This window comes from Lethenteron reissneri, chromosome 24, assembly GCF_015708825.2.
Source record: "Lethenteron reissneri isolate LAM-NWPU_2019-01 chromosome 24, ASM1570882v1, whole genome shotgun sequence".
Lineage (NCBI taxonomy): Eukaryota > Metazoa > Chordata > Hyperoartia > Petromyzontiformes > Petromyzontidae > Lethenteron > Lethenteron reissneri.
This window is the reverse complement of record NC_083802.1, coordinates 6,119,157-6,136,858: the sequence shown is the minus strand read 5'-3', so window position 1 is coordinate 6,136,858 and position 17,702 is coordinate 6,119,157. Positions and strand designations below refer to the sequence as shown.

General features: G+C 45.8%; 1 protein-coding gene across 1 annotated transcript in view; it reads left to right on the top strand.

The window, feature by feature from the left end:
- The window catches only part of LOC133346461 (protein AF-9-like), an 87,705-nt gene that overhangs the window by 28,330 nt on the left and 41,673 nt on the right, over nt 1-17,702 (top strand). The window contains exons 3-4 of the mRNA XM_061558044.1: nt 14,245-14,327; nt 16,189-16,332. Of these exons, the coding sequence (XP_061414028.1) occupies nt 14,245-14,327; nt 16,189-16,332 (227 nt within the window). The remainder of the gene's footprint in view (nt 1-14,244; nt 14,328-16,188; nt 16,333-17,702) is intronic.

Genomic DNA, 17,702 nt, shown 5'->3' with positions numbered 1-17,702 from the left:
TTCGGCTAATGCCAGGACAGCAGCAGGTAATGTTTATAGATTATGCTACCCAGCTTATAATCTTAGTCTTGTGCTTATTTTTCCCAATATCAAATCGACCTGACATATGTTGATATGAAGAAAGCAATCCTGAAGGTATCATTAGGTTACTTTGATAAGTGCAGGATTAAAACCTCAACTAAAATCTGAAATGATCTCAGGTAAAGAGTGATTGCGTTCTGAACGATAATTGTTATCTGGTAATTGCTATCCCAGCCTAGTCTGGGCTTCTGTTCGGTCAACTCGGTGGAGAAATAAATGCTGACTGATGTAATGTGGTTATCATTGTCAAAACTGTAGCGTGTTGTTGGCTGCTCGCTATGCCCTGTTGTGTGTGTGTGTGTCTTGCCAGTCATAAGAGCACTTGCCCTGGCAATCTCCACATATGACTAAATAGGGTTCATTGTCTTGTTTAAATAGGCATCCAATTCATGTGTGTGCACAATATAATCCGCTATATAATGGACATTGTTAAAGAGGAGAGCTGCGGTTTTCATGGCATAATTGAAACACAACCGATTGCTGTAATTTACATAATTGGCTTTATTCAAGTAGAATAGCATTTGTTTATATTGCATCCTGTCTAGTACATGAATTTGCCGTGGCTGCGTCCTGCTTTTGTTCAATACACAGTACACAGGACTGCAATCATGTATTCACTCTTTATCATAATTACAGCTTCCTCAACAAGAGGCTTGTTAGAAATGTAGAGTTAATGCCTCGAATGTTAAACAACTGCAGCACTTGATTTGCCCCGAATGTTAAACGTAAGCCATTCCTGGCTTTGGCTGTACTTTTATTATTTTCATTATTATTTCTATGCATAGTCACTTTATGAATTAAGCAGTGTTGTTTACAAGGACGTTAGGAGTTAAACGTAATAACACCGTTTTATTGTGGGTTGTCAATTTGGCCTTTCAACATCCACCTTCAAATGGTGGGCTCTGTAAAATTTGCAAATTATGGAATGGGGGCTCCTTACTCCCATGCAGATCGTTGTGTGTGTGTGTGCAGCTTGTGTGGGGGGCAGCTAGCGTGCCGCGCTGCGAACCTTACCACCCGAGTTCGATTTCCGCTCACGGCCAAGACCAGTGACGATTCTCTGAACCGGTTCTGGGCCTTCCCTATATTTACTCGGCCTCAAATGAGGACCTGGTGAAGTGTGTAAACGTCGCCACTAGGGAGACAAAGGCGGCCGGGTGTGGTGCTGGCCACCTACCCTCTCGTGTGCCGTGTCAGCCTTCATAGGTGCTCGCTATCAGCACTTGCCACAAAAGTATGTGATGGCTACACGGGGGATCTTTGTCTTTTTGAAACTTGTGTGTGTACCACTTGCTGTAAAATCAGGAGGGCTGCTGGTTCGTACACTTCACGTAGCTGTATAGTGTTTAGCAGCCGGTCAGCCTTATCAGGCAGCCTTTGAGGATCAATGAAGCGTGCACTCCCGTTGCAGCAGAGTTGTGGGTACAGAATGTGGGCTCTGTGTAATTAGTAAGTGTGTGGGTGCGTGTGCGCATTTGTGAGTGTGAGTGTTCGCCGTGGCCTGATTCCTGGCCACGGCTAACATCGGTGGAAAAAAGGGTATCAGAACCATTCCTGGGCCAATCCTAGGTTGACTCGGCCTTAAACAGTACCCGGTGCGGTGTTTAAACATAAGTAATGAGGAGATAAAAGGCCGCCTCTGCCGGTTGTAGTGTGGGCCCCATCACATCTTCGTGTACCGTGCCGGCCTTCAGCACTTGCCCTGCTGGTTAGTCAAAGGTTACATGGGCGGGGGTTGTCTTCTGTATTTGTGCAGTATGCTAGAGAGGTGGCATCGTTGTTAACCCGCCTCACGATGCTTTTCCTCCATGTGCAGCAGAGGTCGCACCCGGGTACCCGATTCCCGTACCCTACCCGATGCCCGGCTACCCGTACCCGGCTGGGTACGGGTAGCCGTTTGCAACCCTGGTGCGGCCGGGTACGGGTACGGGTAGACCGTGAGTCACTGGTGAGTAACCGTTTGTCACTCATTTCGGGTAGAGTACGGGTACGGGTAGGGAACGGCTACCCGTACCCGGCCCTGGTGCGGCCGGGTACGGGTAAGGAATCAAAACCCGTTTGCGACCTCTGATGTACAGTGTTGGCACTGTATGTACACCTTGCCTAGGCCTCCGGGAGGTCATGTTAGCTCTAACACGAATGCTGTACCCGGAGCAAATCTGTATACAGCAGCAGTGGAGAGAGAAAGGCAGAGAGCTGTGGTGCCAGCTACTCCGTAGTCAATTGAGTCCGGCTTGCTTTAGTTGGAGCTACACCACCATGGCAGTTCATGCACTAACAACATTCTTTACATATTACGTGTATGACGATCGACATTTTATTTCCTGTCATGCGAGCGTGTGCGGACTTTGTACGGAGAGTGTGCCACATGCCATGTATAAGCAACGTGGTTGTGTTTCAAGAATTTCGGTGGCAGTGGAAGGCTTCGTGAACGTCTCACGCACCAACCCGAACGTCCAAAGTTGTTTAAAGACCACGTGGGAGTAGCTTACGTGTGGGCTGAACGTGCCATGATGTTCAAGTAGTCGTGTGTGTGTGTGTTACAGTTTGCACGCACAGGTCATTGTGCCGGTGAAGTGTAACACGAGTACATCGCGTGCAAGGTGTGCGGGCCACTGTGTTACCGTTGTATGTGCCCTGCGTAACCTGGTGTTTAAGCAGAGCTTAGCTTCGGCGCACCACGTGTAGTGTGTATAGACTTTGTTGCGTCTCTTGGTTACGCATGTAACGATTTGGGATCACGATTCGACTCGAGAATCGTATTATTGATTTGCCTTTGTGATGAGCGGTATCGCCTCTTGTAGCCACGTGGGTTATTCAGACCGATTATCTATAACACCAGCTTGCGAATGGAGTGGACTCATTTCCATACGTCTGCGATCCAGCGCGCGTTTATGTCGTGAACGTGAGAAAAGATCTCAATGAATCGATGCATCTTTTACGCCGCGGCTAACAGTCGTGTTCCTTCAGCAGACACGAGGGTGTAAGCCGACACTTTTCGTGCCGTGGTGTACCATCCAAGGGTCTGTGTGTGTTGGGTAGGAAGAGACATGGCAGCGACGGTGGTGAGCGTACGGTTACAATCCTGGCCGCTGGGGTTCAATTCCTGGTCAGGCACGTCGCGAGCCACCGTGGGTGTCTCGTCCTGGCACTGGTCTCGTCTGGGTTCACTCAGGCTAAGATGAGCAAACCATTACAGAGTGTACATTGGCTTAGGATGGAAGGCAGATGATGGTGGCCATCCACACCAACCACCCCTTGCATGCACCCACAAAATATCTGTACATGCAGACAATGGATCATCATCATTATCATTTGTGTTGGCAGTTTTCTGAGATTCGTACGTGGCAGCGTGCGTCTTCACACGCATTCTGTGTGCACGATTGTTCATTGCGGCCTCCGCAATCGTCAACGTGTGTGCAAGTTCTTTCTGGGGCCATGCGCGCTGCGTCTCGCCTGTGTGGCGGGGGCTTTGCGCGCATGCATGGCAAGAAGCGCTGCAGGCTTTTGTTGTGCTCCGGATTTCCTTGGGCAGTTTGGGAGCCCTCCCACGCTTGATCGCGTCCTATAAACGGCTTCGGGTTTTACAGCTCGGGGGCTCTGGCGTTTGTTTCCCCGGGTGTCTCGGGCTTTTTGGGTTCGGGTTTAACTTTCATATGCGGATGTAATCCTCGCGTCCGCGGGGTGTCTGCTTTCTGTTTGTTACTGGAGGATGTGGTGTTAACAGCTTTTTTTTTTGCGTGCCACTGATCAGTTTACTGAACACACATTGTAACGTATCAGGCGTCCGTTGAGAAAGTACATGCATTGTTTGTCAATTAAAAGTAATATTTTTAGTCACTTTTTACATTCATATGCAGCATACGTAATAAGGACGAATGTTCGTAGTTCGTATATTTTTTATACGAAATGAATGTACAACACGCAAGTCTTATGTTCTTTAAGTAATCATCTTTATGCAAATACAACTTTAACAACATGTTACTGCGATACTGCAGTGAATTGCAATTGTTTGAGTCTGCAAGCCACAACTTGTTTTATTAGTTGATTATATTACTGTCACATTATCACTGCCATAAACTGCTTAAGTCATTTCAAATAATCATTAAAATGCCCACGCGTAGAAATGAGCGCTTGCGGTCTGCATATAACGCACACCGAGTGTTGAAGTGTTTCCTTGAGTAGCATTCCCACAATACATTAGAGGTGCAAGGAGTAACATTAACCAAGAGTGATGCAGAGTATTACGCTACTCGGTATATGATATTACTTTGCGGGGAATGCATACCTCTCTGTCAATAGCGACCCTAGTGAGCTTGTGGGTCTTGCCTGTAAGTAAAGGCTGAACCTGGGGTAGGGTTACCGGAGGCCGTGGTCACACTCCGTGACTGCTGGCACCATTAGCAATCTGAGGATGCCTTGAAGTGATCTTTAACAAGCGGAATGTCTGTTTGTCTGTGTTTGTATTTCCTTTCCAATACATATATTTCGTGGTGGAATGTTGGCGCATCGCTCTATAAACCTGGAAACCACAGTCCGATTCCTGGACACGGCTAACATCAATGGCGAGTGATGTCAAAACCGTTCAGAGCACACCCTCTTCGCCAACTTGCACTGATCCGAATGGTGATGTATGGTCACACGGAGCGACATAGTGTCGGGAGGTGTTCATCCAGAAGTGGGAGTCACAAAGCACTATAAATATATACATTTATTCTATTAATATTTACGATGCTCTGCACTTGCCCAAAGATACCACCACAGAGCTTTGCTGTTCTTAGGTTATGACAGTCGTAAACAAAAATTAGCAATTGAAATCCAGGTTCCATTTTTTTTTATTTTAACACGTTAAATAGACCGGGCAAACAAATGAACATGAATGTGGGAAATGACAAGTTGATTCTCTCGTGGTCTGTGTAAACTTTTAATGAGAAATAAAACGTAACGCCACACCATCACGAGACCCGGTACTGGAAACGTGCCTTAGTTATTCTGCCCCTAGCCGACTCAGCGATTCATTGCTTGGGTGCAAGTCTTCTCATCCAACATCTCAGCGAGGTACATTTCAGGGGTGTGCTGATTGCCAGTGAAACTGGTTGAGCAGCTAGACGCGCTTGAGTGAGACCTCCACTGGGAGGTGTTGCTGTTAAATCGCCCAGTGGTTTGGGGCTCCAGTCTGGAACCCATTTGTGTCCGGCCCACAAAACATGTTGGCAACCTTCCGCTCTCATTGTTGGAAACCACAAGCAGAGTCAGTGGATGCGTTTCTGTTAGACTGGAGCCACGGTCTGCAGTGTGCATTCTTACCTTTCCACCAATCCCCCACGGGCATTATACAAAATAAGGACAGAGTGGACATTATTGTAGTCCGCCCCTCTGTGGAACATACATCAATGTTCCTGGAGCTGGGGGAATTATCAGTCGACAGCCCCTTAGCCCCTCTCAGATCAGGAATGTTTTCTGTCCCACGGTGGCTTTCTCTGCACATACGTGGCTTTCTTGGAACCAGTGGCTTGGTAAATGTGAAACTCTTTTTGGACTTTCTCCACAAGTTCGTGCAATCCTGGTGGTGGCTTGAAAGCCACCAACATGGATGACCTATGAATTCCATTGGAGGAGTTGTCAAGCTTTCTTAATCTCGTGGGGAGACGGATTGGGTATTTTTTTCACGAGAGGGCATTTGCCAACTACTCTGCGGGTCATATTGGTTACCGTAATGGCGTTTTATAAGGGTGGTGGTAACGTCGGTGTGTTTGCATCACAAGCGTTTTGGAGAAAATATCACCAAATAAATGCCACTTAATATTTTACGATCGCAAGAAAACTTTAATCGTGTGAGAGCAATTTCCATTTTGAATATATATATTGTTATGTTCTTAAACGTACATCGTGAAACAACTACTGTGTGGATGATTATTTGATTGTAAAAAAGTATGTAAACATTAACACAACTGTTAGATTAAGAAGGTTAAATTCAGTTGTCTGATGCTCTGTAATATCCAACGGTTTTGTTGCTTAACTTTAAATTTTCTTTATTACAGTCAATGTGAAAATATATGCGTGTGTTTGTGTGATTGTGATTTTGTGGGGAGTAGTGGCGCAGTTGTTAGCGTGCTGCGCTAACCCGGCGACGCGAATTCGATTCCCGCTCACGGCCAACACCAGTGACGATTATCTGAATCGGTCCTGGGCCTCCCCTTGGTCGACTCTGCCTCAAATGAGTACCTGGTGCGATGTGTAAAACATCGCCACCACTGGAGAGGCAAGAACGGCCAGGTGTGGTGCTGGCCACCCACCCCCTCGTGTGCCGTGCCGGCCTCCGCAGGTGCTCGCTAACAGCACTTGCCCCAAAAGTCGGTTGAGGCTATACGGGGGATCTTTCTCTTTGTTGTGTTTTAAGTGCGTCTGTAGATGTTTTCGTTTTATTACCGAGCTTGCAATGCTGGTGCCGCAGCCACGCGCAGCTCCGTGTGCTTACACACGTTGGCGTGCCCCGTTGCACCGTGTGTGGCCGCCTGTCTGTCTGAGCGGTGACGTGGTGGCGAGGAGGGCCATGTAATGCACACGCGTATCTGCTTTCTTCAAATATTTAGCGTTCGGCACACGTTTGCACACATTGTATGGAAATAGTCATCTAGGAAGCCAGCACTGTGGCATTTCAATTTAAATACTGGCATAACGAGCTTTTTTTATAAATGTCTCTCTCTAGTGTTGAGCACAGTAGAAATGTTTTGACCGGAAAAATGTAACCATGTAAAAAAAATACGTTGGTGTCGTTTAATAACTGTATTCAAAGCCTAATTCATTTTAAATCCTGGGTAACGTGGGCCTGTCACATGCTGCTTAAAAAAAATTAAAGCTGTTTTGTGAATTTATTTCTTCAACCATCCAATGCAGATCCTGTGCGTCTTTTGAATGAAAGACTTTTTACATAAACCGTGCGCCACTTTATAAAACTGACATTCTTGAATAGTTTTCAATCGTACACGTGTGTGTGTGTATGTACGTACGCATTTCCAAGGAAAACTTCAGCTTCGTTAATAGGTTCCTTTGGTTTTGTAATCCCGCATTGAAAAATATTTCTATTAGTTTTTTTTCCTTCTTCCCCCCATTGTTCATGGTCGTCTGGCCGGGTGCCTGGGCCGTTACACGAGACTGCGAACAAAAGGCACCGCATGGCTTCGGTCGGTTCGGCCATCGCATCGGCGCAGTGTGCGGGCGGCTTTGCTTGGGCAAATTCCAAGATATATTTTTGTGTTGGGCTTTTGTGTTTTAAAAGACGGTGATATTTGGGTCAGTTGGCAGTGCCGGGGTAGCCAGAGCGTTGTGCATTTATAACTGAGGGTTGTTTTTTTGTCTTAAGGCACGTATAACTGTAGAATGCCCAAACTGTGCGTTCGCACAGTTGGTTACAGGGATGGAATTGGCCCTCGCACAATTGAATAATTTTGAAAGATGAATGATTTTTGCCTGCTAAACCGTTCTCAATTTCGCTTATGGAATCGCCGATGATTTATTCATTGCAACTGCTCCCGTGTTAAATCCAATTGTGTAACTTATATGTGTATTTGCAATAAATAATGCAGGTAAATATATTTTTAAACATATACACCAACTAACACATAATTAAAAAATAAGTCTACAAATAACTGAGTATTTTCATGAAAAAGTATGTTTGGTGAATAATACCTCATTGTTGAAGTGTGTGTGTGCCTATGTGCGTCCATAGAGCTATCGCATCATTTGACAACTTTAACTGGATAATTGTACATTTTGGATGGTATTTTGAACCCAGCCAAAATTATTTTGCACAAAAACTAGCAAGGCCTGCGCATTTGCACAGGATCCACGGCCGGGGTTGGTGGTGCAGGGGATCTGGAGACGGGGGAGTGGAGGAGGTGAAGTTGGGGGGGTGGGGGGAGTGGAGGATGGAGGAGGGCGTCAGTGCAACTCAAGAACCTGACTGAATGCTGTGGGATGCGGGTGACATAATCATGCAGATGTGCGTGGTAACATCACCACCGCGCACATGCACTTGCCAGCCAGCAAAACGTTTTAAAATAATATAATATGGCATTCGTATACAAATAAATAAATATTGAGTTTTATACAACCTTGATAATGACCATCAGTCGCAGCCTTACTTTGTCATGTGCAGCATTCAGAACTGACATCCTTGTAATATTCTGTACACTATAATAATGATTAGTGCTCTTTGTTTATCCAGCATCGCCTACATTAATCTCGGTACTCCTTTTCGGGAGGGCCTTGCAATGGGGCTGTTTGGCTAATTTCACTAATGAGTGTAGGACTGTGGGAGGAAACCCGGGAATGCCCAGAGGAAACTCGCACGTATACTCCACACAAATTGATTTTGACAGCCTGCTTGCTGTGCTGCCATCTGCTGGCCACCTTGCAGCCTAGTGGCTTGGTGAGTTTGACATCTGCATTTTCAATCTCTCTGCATTATCTACCAGTGGTACTCACCTGATTAGGTGCAACATGTTATTTAATTGTGGGTCTTTATGAGCGCACTTCTACTAATCATACATCGCTGAGTGGTGGCAGCGATGCATGCCTGTAATCCAACACTGGAGGCAAGGGTTGGTGGCTCGCACAGATGTTATGAAACGGCTTACCCTGGCTCGCCAGGAGAAGGCAGTACAGGAAGTGGACTAATCGTCGTTTGTTTCCTTCTGTACGAGGATAGTGTTGCCCCCTCACACCCAAGTGTTTTCTCTGGCTACTATAGTTTTCTCCCACTTAATATAAACACTCATTAATTGGCTCAGAACATTTTGAAATAAAAACCCCATGCAGCATCCTCCTGAAAAATAATCTTACGACTGAGTATTGCTTTCATGGACACGTAATTTTATTATTATTAAATACAACGGACGCCATAATCCGCAGCAAGTAATCATGAGATTGTGCTCGTGGTTTTTGGGTGGTTGGACCTGCGGATGTAGAGTTATTGCATTGAACGAGTTGTCAATCATTCAGTAAAATTCCTTGGCTTTACCTGATAAGTAAAAAAAAATGATCGACTCGGTTTGACATTCATAACTTTGATTGGAATTGCATGCATGCTGCTTGATCATCATTATAAACGGGCTCGTAAACCTGCCTCAGTGCCATACAGTGCGCGGAGCTGTATATAAAGAATCAAGTGGGTTTTCATCTGTTTTACTGTCAAGCTGACCAATCAATCCCAGCAGTAATGGCTTTTGGAGCTTCGAGATTTCGCGAGCTCCACCAAACTCCCCAGTGATAAAGAACGCGCAGTTACCCATGAAAGCCATTGACATAGGAGAGAAGCGTTCTTGGAAACACTAACACGACTCAACAAAGGATATTCATGGCATTGATGTCTTAATTATTTATTATTTTGGGGGAGAATTCTTCACCTCTGACACGAAATAACAGTCGTTGCATACACAACTAAATGAAGAATTTTACTCTTGTAGAGTTCTCAAAACCAATATGACCTCTTTTAAATCACGCTGTATTCTGGAATATTTTACAATTAAAAAAATATTAATCATCTCCATAGTCACCTCGTGTTGTCAATGGTGGGCCTAAGCCAGGGGTCGGCAACCTACGGCTCCGGAGCCGCATGCGGCTCTTTACGGGCTGCTTCTTGACGATATGTACGTATGTACAGTATGTACTCAGATGCATTGCGGCTCTTGAAATACTGAATTTTGTACCGAATTGGAAAGAAATGGCTCTTCTTGTTATTTTGGTTGCCGACCCCTGGCCTAAGCCAATGGTGGAAATTGCCAGATTCTTATTGTTGTGACCAGCCCACCATTGGATGACAGCTGTTGTCACCAGAAGAGTGGTGGTCTTCGTCTACCCCGAATCACCATGTGAACTCGCAGGCTTCAGTTGCAAGCCAAGCTCTATGTCACAGAGCCACCAGATTGATCCCTCCAACTGTCGAACAGAACCCGCTTCTGCTCGCATTGCCAGAGCTATCAGAAATTGCATGTCCCTTTACTTTTGCTCTGGTTCATTATTTGGTGCCTTGGCCGATGATGCCAGCCAACTGGACATGCACGGGCTGTTGTTCAGAGTGGAGGAAGTGGCACGCTTGTTGCTCTTTAGGGCTCGTCTGCCCTGCGGCTGCCAATGACGTGGGCATTGCTCCGCTGAGCCACCCAGACGGCTCAAATGCCTTCTCACGTTTTTGGCGATTGTAGACGTTAAGAGTGCACAAGCTCTGAACATTGTTATACCGTGCCCTCAATGGAACTTAAATAAACACAAGATATCTCACGATGTGTTATTTTCTGCCCCTAAAATCAAACCTCTTAATCACAATGAGTGCTTGTAAAGATTGCAATTTAACCTCCCCCCCCCTCCTCCTCCTCCTCGACTTTGGGGTTATTTATTCTCCTTGAGCTCTGTGTGAGTTGTGCTTTTGTGACGGCAAAACTGACTGGAAGTAGCGAATGAATGTCGGTTAATAACGAAGTGATGGGAATGAATCGCGGCACTGGTCTGCCTCCCCGACAGATTTTTCCTTGAGATTTTTTAAACGATTCTGAAAGTTGAACACAAAACTAAAAAAATCATACAAAACACTGCACACGTCCCCCAGAATTACCTACTAAATGGATAAACTGTTTGGGGCGCCTTGAAAGCAAAACAGCATTTTGTCAAATGAAGTTAAGCACGACACGCGCCTTATTTTTTATCCGTGTCCGCTGCTCAGCCATGTGCGTTTTTGGGCCCCCTCCTCTTGAGCGTCGGGGGGTGGGGGGGGACACCTCTCGCGGTGCCATAAGCCCTCTTTTGTTGCTCGGCCACCGCAGTTTGAAGAATCACCGGAGCCGGTCGAGAAAGACCGACAGTGAGGTTGAGAATGAGGGCGGCTGGGGCAGTTGTGGCCGGGGCTGTAAAAGCGGCTGCATTCCACCCGTTACAAAGTTGGCCACGTTGGCGAATTGCCAGCTCTCGTTTTTTTTTTACACTGTAACAACCTCTCTCCTTTAGCTGCCACGCACCAAGAGGTCACGATTTGTCAGATTGTTTTTCACGATGCGGGGCGGAAAGATTTGTTATTGTTGTTGTTGCTGCTGCTGTTCTCGCCGCCGTGTTTACATAAAATGTTGCTGCACCCGTAGCACAAGCAAGTTGGTAGAAGAAAACGAAATATTGAGATAATTTGTAAATTGTGTTAACTGTGCGGGGGAAGCTTTAGGTTTGTGAGCCACCCAATTGAGTTGTTACCAAATCGCCACCCCCCCCCCCCCCCGTTTATTGCCCTGCTTATGGCTATCATCTTGTAATGGTTTTGCAGTATAATTTATGGTGTGCGCACTGGCAGTGGACCGCGGATTATTTTCACTCCGCAGAGAAAGCGGGGAGGTCTTAAAAGTTGAGTAGTTTATGTAAGCGGCCTTCGTGCAGTTTGTAAAATAAGCAGTGAGAGGTTAAAAAACTGTGTTATGGCATGCCTTTTGAGAGGGGGGCAAAAACAATTCAGCATTGGCTTCAAGTTCACTAATCAGATCACCCGCTCGCCGCGTTTTTGTCGTCCTTGCCAGCGAAAGACGGTGAATGCTCACTAACTTTCGCTTGTGTTTTGTCACGGTAACAAGTTAGACTGGAAGGCTTGTACAATACCCAGATCCTCTCGGGGGTTTCTCTCTACTTGCAAACGGAATTACTTATTTCGGGCTGTGTTGACCTGAGAGAGGTTTGTTGTAAATGTGGAGTGCGTGAAGAATCCTTGGATTTTTAATCCTCGGAAACTCGACTCGGATCAATGGTGTACCGTGCGTGCGTGGGTCTGCACAGTACATTAACACTTAGGCACCATGCCCTTTTGTAATGCAGCATGAACCAAATGAAATAAGTAACGTGTGGTTTCATCAATTATTTAGAATCCCAATGTTACACTTCAAAACATGAATCCTAAAGTTCGCATTCATATAGTAGAGACCAGTTTGTCCGTTGGAGAACTACTTTTGCTCTCCCACTACACAAAGTAGTCGTCATTTTACTGACCGCATAGGGGATAGGGTTACTCAATCACTGGCAGTGGTTTACCTATGCCACTGTGTTGTAACCGAGTAATTATCCTGTGCAAGAGTCTTACGTTATTTTATAAACCTCTAAAATACGACAATTGTAAAGGTGTATCCCTAGACTTGAATGGAACACATTGAGGCTCATGGACGTTTAGGGTGAAGTGATCTCAGGTGGTGGCAACGTGTGCGTATTGCTAGCGTGAGCGAGCTGTTAGCGAGCACCTATGAAGGCCGGCACTGCACATTAGGGGGTGGGTGGTCAGCGCCTTTGTCTCCCTGGTGGCGATGTTTACACACCGCACCAGGTGCTCATTTGAAGCTGAGTCTACCTAGGGGAGGCCCATGACCGGTTCAGATAATCGTCACTGGTGTTGGCCTTGGGCGTGAGTGGAAATCGAACTCTGGGGGTGGGGGGTGGCCAGGTTCGTGGTGTCTGTATCGCTGGGAGCGCTGGAAAATCACGACGTGAAATTGTGCGAGGCGAGTGTTGGAATGTCACCGCCAGGTTCCGCTGAGTAAAGAATAAAACTAAAAGTTGGTATCGCAGAATTAATGTTTAACTGGGGATTGGCAGGGGAAATGTGAGGACACAGTAGTCAATATCAACGTCACCATAAGTTACACCAATTATATAAATGTTTCAGTGCTGTATTCGTGTAAAGAATATTTTTTAATGAACCCTATTAAGTAGGTCTATCAATATTAATGATATGTAAATGTTGGAGTCATTTATATAATTAAAGAATACATTGTTATTTTAGTAACCTCAATGAGAACCCATTTTAATAGAAAAGTACCCATTACATGTAAAGAATGCATTGTTGTAATTAAATATAAATACTTGTAATCGACCCTGTCACTGTTATGATTGGAATGCTGTGGCCATTAAAAGGGCATTAACGTAAATACACACGCAAAGTATGCCCATTATTACGGGAATATTGCGTTCTTTTATAGCATAAGCATAACACAATGTGGCATTGCATTGGAATCGTGAGATAATTTACACTTTTAAGGAATGCATTCTTACCAAGCGCAAATAGACCTGGGAGATTCCGCAGCAATGACATTTCAAGACCGATGCAGGCATGTATGTTTCGGTATGTTCAACTTATTTCACACCGTACGTAGCCAACCGTGCTGCTCGCTAACAGCACTTTGCCCAACATCATGTTAAGGTTATACGGGGGAACTTTGGATTGTGGGCGCGCGTGTGCGTGTTTTGTCTGCGTGTGTGTGTATATATATGCGTGCCTGAGTGTATATGTGTGTTTGTATATATGTGCCTAGGTGTGTGTGATGTGTGTGTGTGTGTAGGTTACATATTTAAGTCGTGGTTTAGTGGTAATTAATTGAAGGTGGAGGGGTTGCCAGCCCCTCGCACCCGTCCAGAGCCCCCGTTTAGCCACTGTGGTGGTCACAGACGCCATAAGGGGAGAGGCCAATCGGCATTGGCCCTCCCCCCACAGCACTGTCCACGACAGAGTTGCCCGTCCGGCACCGCGAGGAGGTAGGGCGTTGTTTTGCCGTGGCCTCAAGGTGGACATGGCCTGGCACAAGCGTCGTGGTGACGTCACCGCCACTTAGTGGCGAATGGCGGTTGTTGTGGTGTGTAGGTGGGGAGCAGTAGTGTAGCGGTTAGCACGAAGGACAACCAACTAAACACAAAAATGAGTTGTAAAAATAAATGAATTTTCAAGTTAGATCTAAAAGTGCATAGCCCCAGAAGCTTCCTAATATCGTAAGGAAGAGCGTTCCAGATGGCCGCAGAAGTGCATCTGAAAGTGCACTATTAATAACAAATGTTTTCTTTTGTTATTTTTGCTTGTTGCCAACGCAGTATCACTAAATAATTAGTTTAATCCAGAATGACCACTCTGTTTGCCAGTTGCCTGCATGAAGCAGCCTTGCAGGAAATGTTCCCATAGTTTGCAGGTCCCGCATGACGTTTAATATGAAGCGACACAGAAGGTGTCACTGCGTGGACATGTTCTGCGTTCATCCTGCATTGCCATCAGCGCGATTTGGCGCTGCAAGAATCTATTACATCAGCAGCTGTGACACTACCGCGTATTCATGTGTCGTGATGAGAGCCCGTGTGTGTGTGTGTCTCGCCCCACAGTATGCAAGGACCCGCCCTACAAAGTTGAGGAGTCGGGCTACGCCGGCTTCACCATGCCCATCGAGGTGTACTTCAAGAACAAGGTGCGACTCGCTGACCTCTCTTGGCGCACACCCCCTAGGCATGCATTGATTCACCCACGCCCGTCGCAAGCGATTCCCTGTGAATTGTCACGTATCGGGCATCACGATTTGCACCCTGAAGTCTTGTTTTTGCTGTTTCTCCTGTGTTTGTTTTCTCTTTTGAAGCCTAGTTTGCGCCATTAATCTAAATGAAACGGAAGTACGGTAGCAGCTGCGTATAATAGCACCCTTTGGGAGCAAGTCTCGGTGTCCTTATATCTAAAGCAGTGTGCTTGTATCAGGTGTGCCTGAACCTTCCACCAATGTAATATAAGAAGGATGTGTTGCTTATATCAGAACTGTGCTCATATAAAGTGTCCATATGCACGTATAATTTCAAAAAATGACAAATCCAATCACAAAACTATTCTCACTGGCACAATTCTACACATGTTTTGAGAGGGTAAACATTTTATTTAATCTGAAGAGATGCACCATTTTACACCCAGCATTTATTCATGTCAGCTTCTGCATGTGTGACATATTCAGGTCGATGGTGAGGTCGCCCCCCCCCATTTTGTTTTAGCGTCCTTTATTTTGTAAAATGACACATTTACATCTTCAAGCAAAAATTAATGCTTGTTATGTTATTAAATGTAAGTTTTTGGTTCAGATGTTAATACCCATCTGAGAGGTCTTGCCTGGCATGGGTGACTAAATGTAAGGGTAATGATGGAGATCGTGACACCGAGGCTTTGCTTTGACTTGAACGTCGTGAGATGACATTGACCGTGTAGCACAGGTGTCCAGTCATTACAAATGTAAATAGAAAAACTCAAATAAAAACTACAAGAATTGTACCTGGAAATGTACTGAAAAACAGTGGCGAAACACATGGAGACATTTTTAAGATAAATGTCAACATGTGAACTTTTTTGCAGTGAATCAAGTTGAATAGTAATAAGGGCTGCAAAGATGAATTCATATATTGAGTTTACCCTAACTTTTTCAGGTTTATTCAAATGTGTCATTTTGCCATGAAGTTGCATCACTTTAAAACCAGAGATGGATGTGTATACAAGAGTTGTAAAGAAACTAACGTTTGGCTAATGGCAAAATAGATTAATAAATAATGCAGCAAGTAAAATGTTGGTCAGGAAAGTCACATTGGAATGTTTCATTGCACACATATTTCCCTGGACTGTTTTGTTGTATGAATAAACACATGCAAAATAAAGCAAGTATGCAGAAAATAGTAGACATTCTTTACCCAGGGAAATGTTGAAATTATTCCTTCGTTCAAGCTAGGTCGCAGGTTATTGAGGCAACATGTTTTGCTTTCATGGTGCACCTTGAAAAATGCAGTGTTGGCTGCAGCATTCGCTAAATAGCCACATAAACATTGCATGCAGATACTCGGGAGCTTTCTTTTACATGATGAGGAAGTGTGCATTTTGTTGTCGTTGTTCGCCAAAGTTTAGTTTGTCCTTGACCCGCACCTCTGATGAGCAGGGTTGGCTACGTACGGTGCGAAAGAAGTTCAACATAGTATCTTCTTGGTTCTTTCGGTAAAGTCACGTAGAAGGGAGAAAAAAAAAATTTCTCACGACGTTTCGGCCACAACGCAAGCAGCCGTCCTCAGGTGAAGAACAGGTCTGTCGGAAAGACGCTTTCTTCACCTGAGGACGGCTGCTTGCGTTGTGGCCGAAACGTCGTGAGAATAATTTTATTATGTTTTATTTTTATTATTTTATTATTTCCCTTCTACGTGACTTTACTGAAAGAACCAAGAAGATGAATCCCTGCAGTCACGAAAGCTTTAAATCGAAATTCAACATAGTACTTACAAAGTAATAATGCCGATGTTGATGGTGGTTCGCAGGAGGAGCCTAAAAAGGTGTGCTTTGAGTACGACCTGTTCCTGAACCTGGAGGGCCACCCACCTGTCAACCACATCCGCTGCGAGAAGCTGACCTTCAGCAACCCCACCGAGGAGTTCCGCCGCAAGCTCCTGAAGGCCGGCGGGGTGGGCTACACACGAGCGCGCGCCACTCGCCACCGGCTGGGGCTGGCAGGCAGGCAGGCAGGGGAAGTAGTGGGGATGCGAGGTGGCATTGGGCAGTTACGCAGGGCTCGACCGACGTGGGAGGTGGCCGGTGTAGGGAGCTGAACTGTGGGCAGATCCGCCGATGGCACTGAACCCCCGTACCTCCCCCGCCATTGGCTTTCTGCAGCTGGTTTCCTCCGCTGAACTCGGCGATGTTATTGTTGTGAGCAGATTGGGCAAGGGGTTGAGAGAGAGTTACTTGGGCTCACTAGTGGGAGGTTTACTTGAGCCAAGGAAATACAATTAAGAATCTAAAGAGGGCAGGTCCTTGCCCTGCGCAGTGGTGCTTCATGTTAGATTAAGTGGTGAGTTCCTTTTCTCATGTGATAAGCAACGTGAGTTTCTTGGAGAGCAAATATGATCTTACAGAATCTGGGGATAGATAGGAAGTTCGTTTATGCTGATCTGTGCAGGAATTTCCTCTTGCAGGACAACATAGGAGACCTCATTATTATACACAGGGCATAATCTATTCATGGCTTAAACAGGGAGTTCTGTACTCTTGCGATAAGCAGCGTGGGTGTTCACACATTATGTTTGCTGCACTCAGTTAATTGTGTTTATTACCCGCTGACTTACGGATCAGCACACTGGCAAAGATATTTGAAAACTACTGAAGGGTGTACAAAGAAGCATGGGGATGTGCATGTGTGGCATGACAATGGCAGAAATACAATATTGACTGTTTTGAATAGTGAGCATGGACAGGGCACGTCAATATCGGGACAGATGACCAATACACCTGACCCTCCCTCTGCATGGGGAGGGGGGGGGTGCGCTCTGATAAAATGCCATGTTGAGCGAATCTGTGCAGAATTAACCCAGTTTTCCAGAGTACAAGGGGGGTTATGTTCCAGACCCATTCGGACCCATCCCCATATCCGACTTTTTCGCTCCAAACAACAAAAACCGCTGGTCACCACAAAGTGGAGGTGACGTTACCACTCCTCTATTTTACTCATGCACATACAAAACTGGAACAAGGAATCAAATACTGCATAATTATGCAACATTAAACGGTTCATAAGTACTGTGTTCACCAATACAGGCTGGTAGTTTAGAAGCACTAAGACAACGCAACGTACTTCCGTTCTTGATAATGGACTGACTGCGGAGGGCTGCCTCGCTTCTCACTCCTTTATCTCGAAAATGTTTCCGACAGCCAATTGGCGCGTGACCGCATGGAATCCAGGTGCAGAGAGGGAAGCGTGAGTCGTCGTGCAGAGTCAAGGACAGGGCTGTGCGTGCACCGCCCCACCGTCATCACAACCCCCGCTCCTCTACCTGTG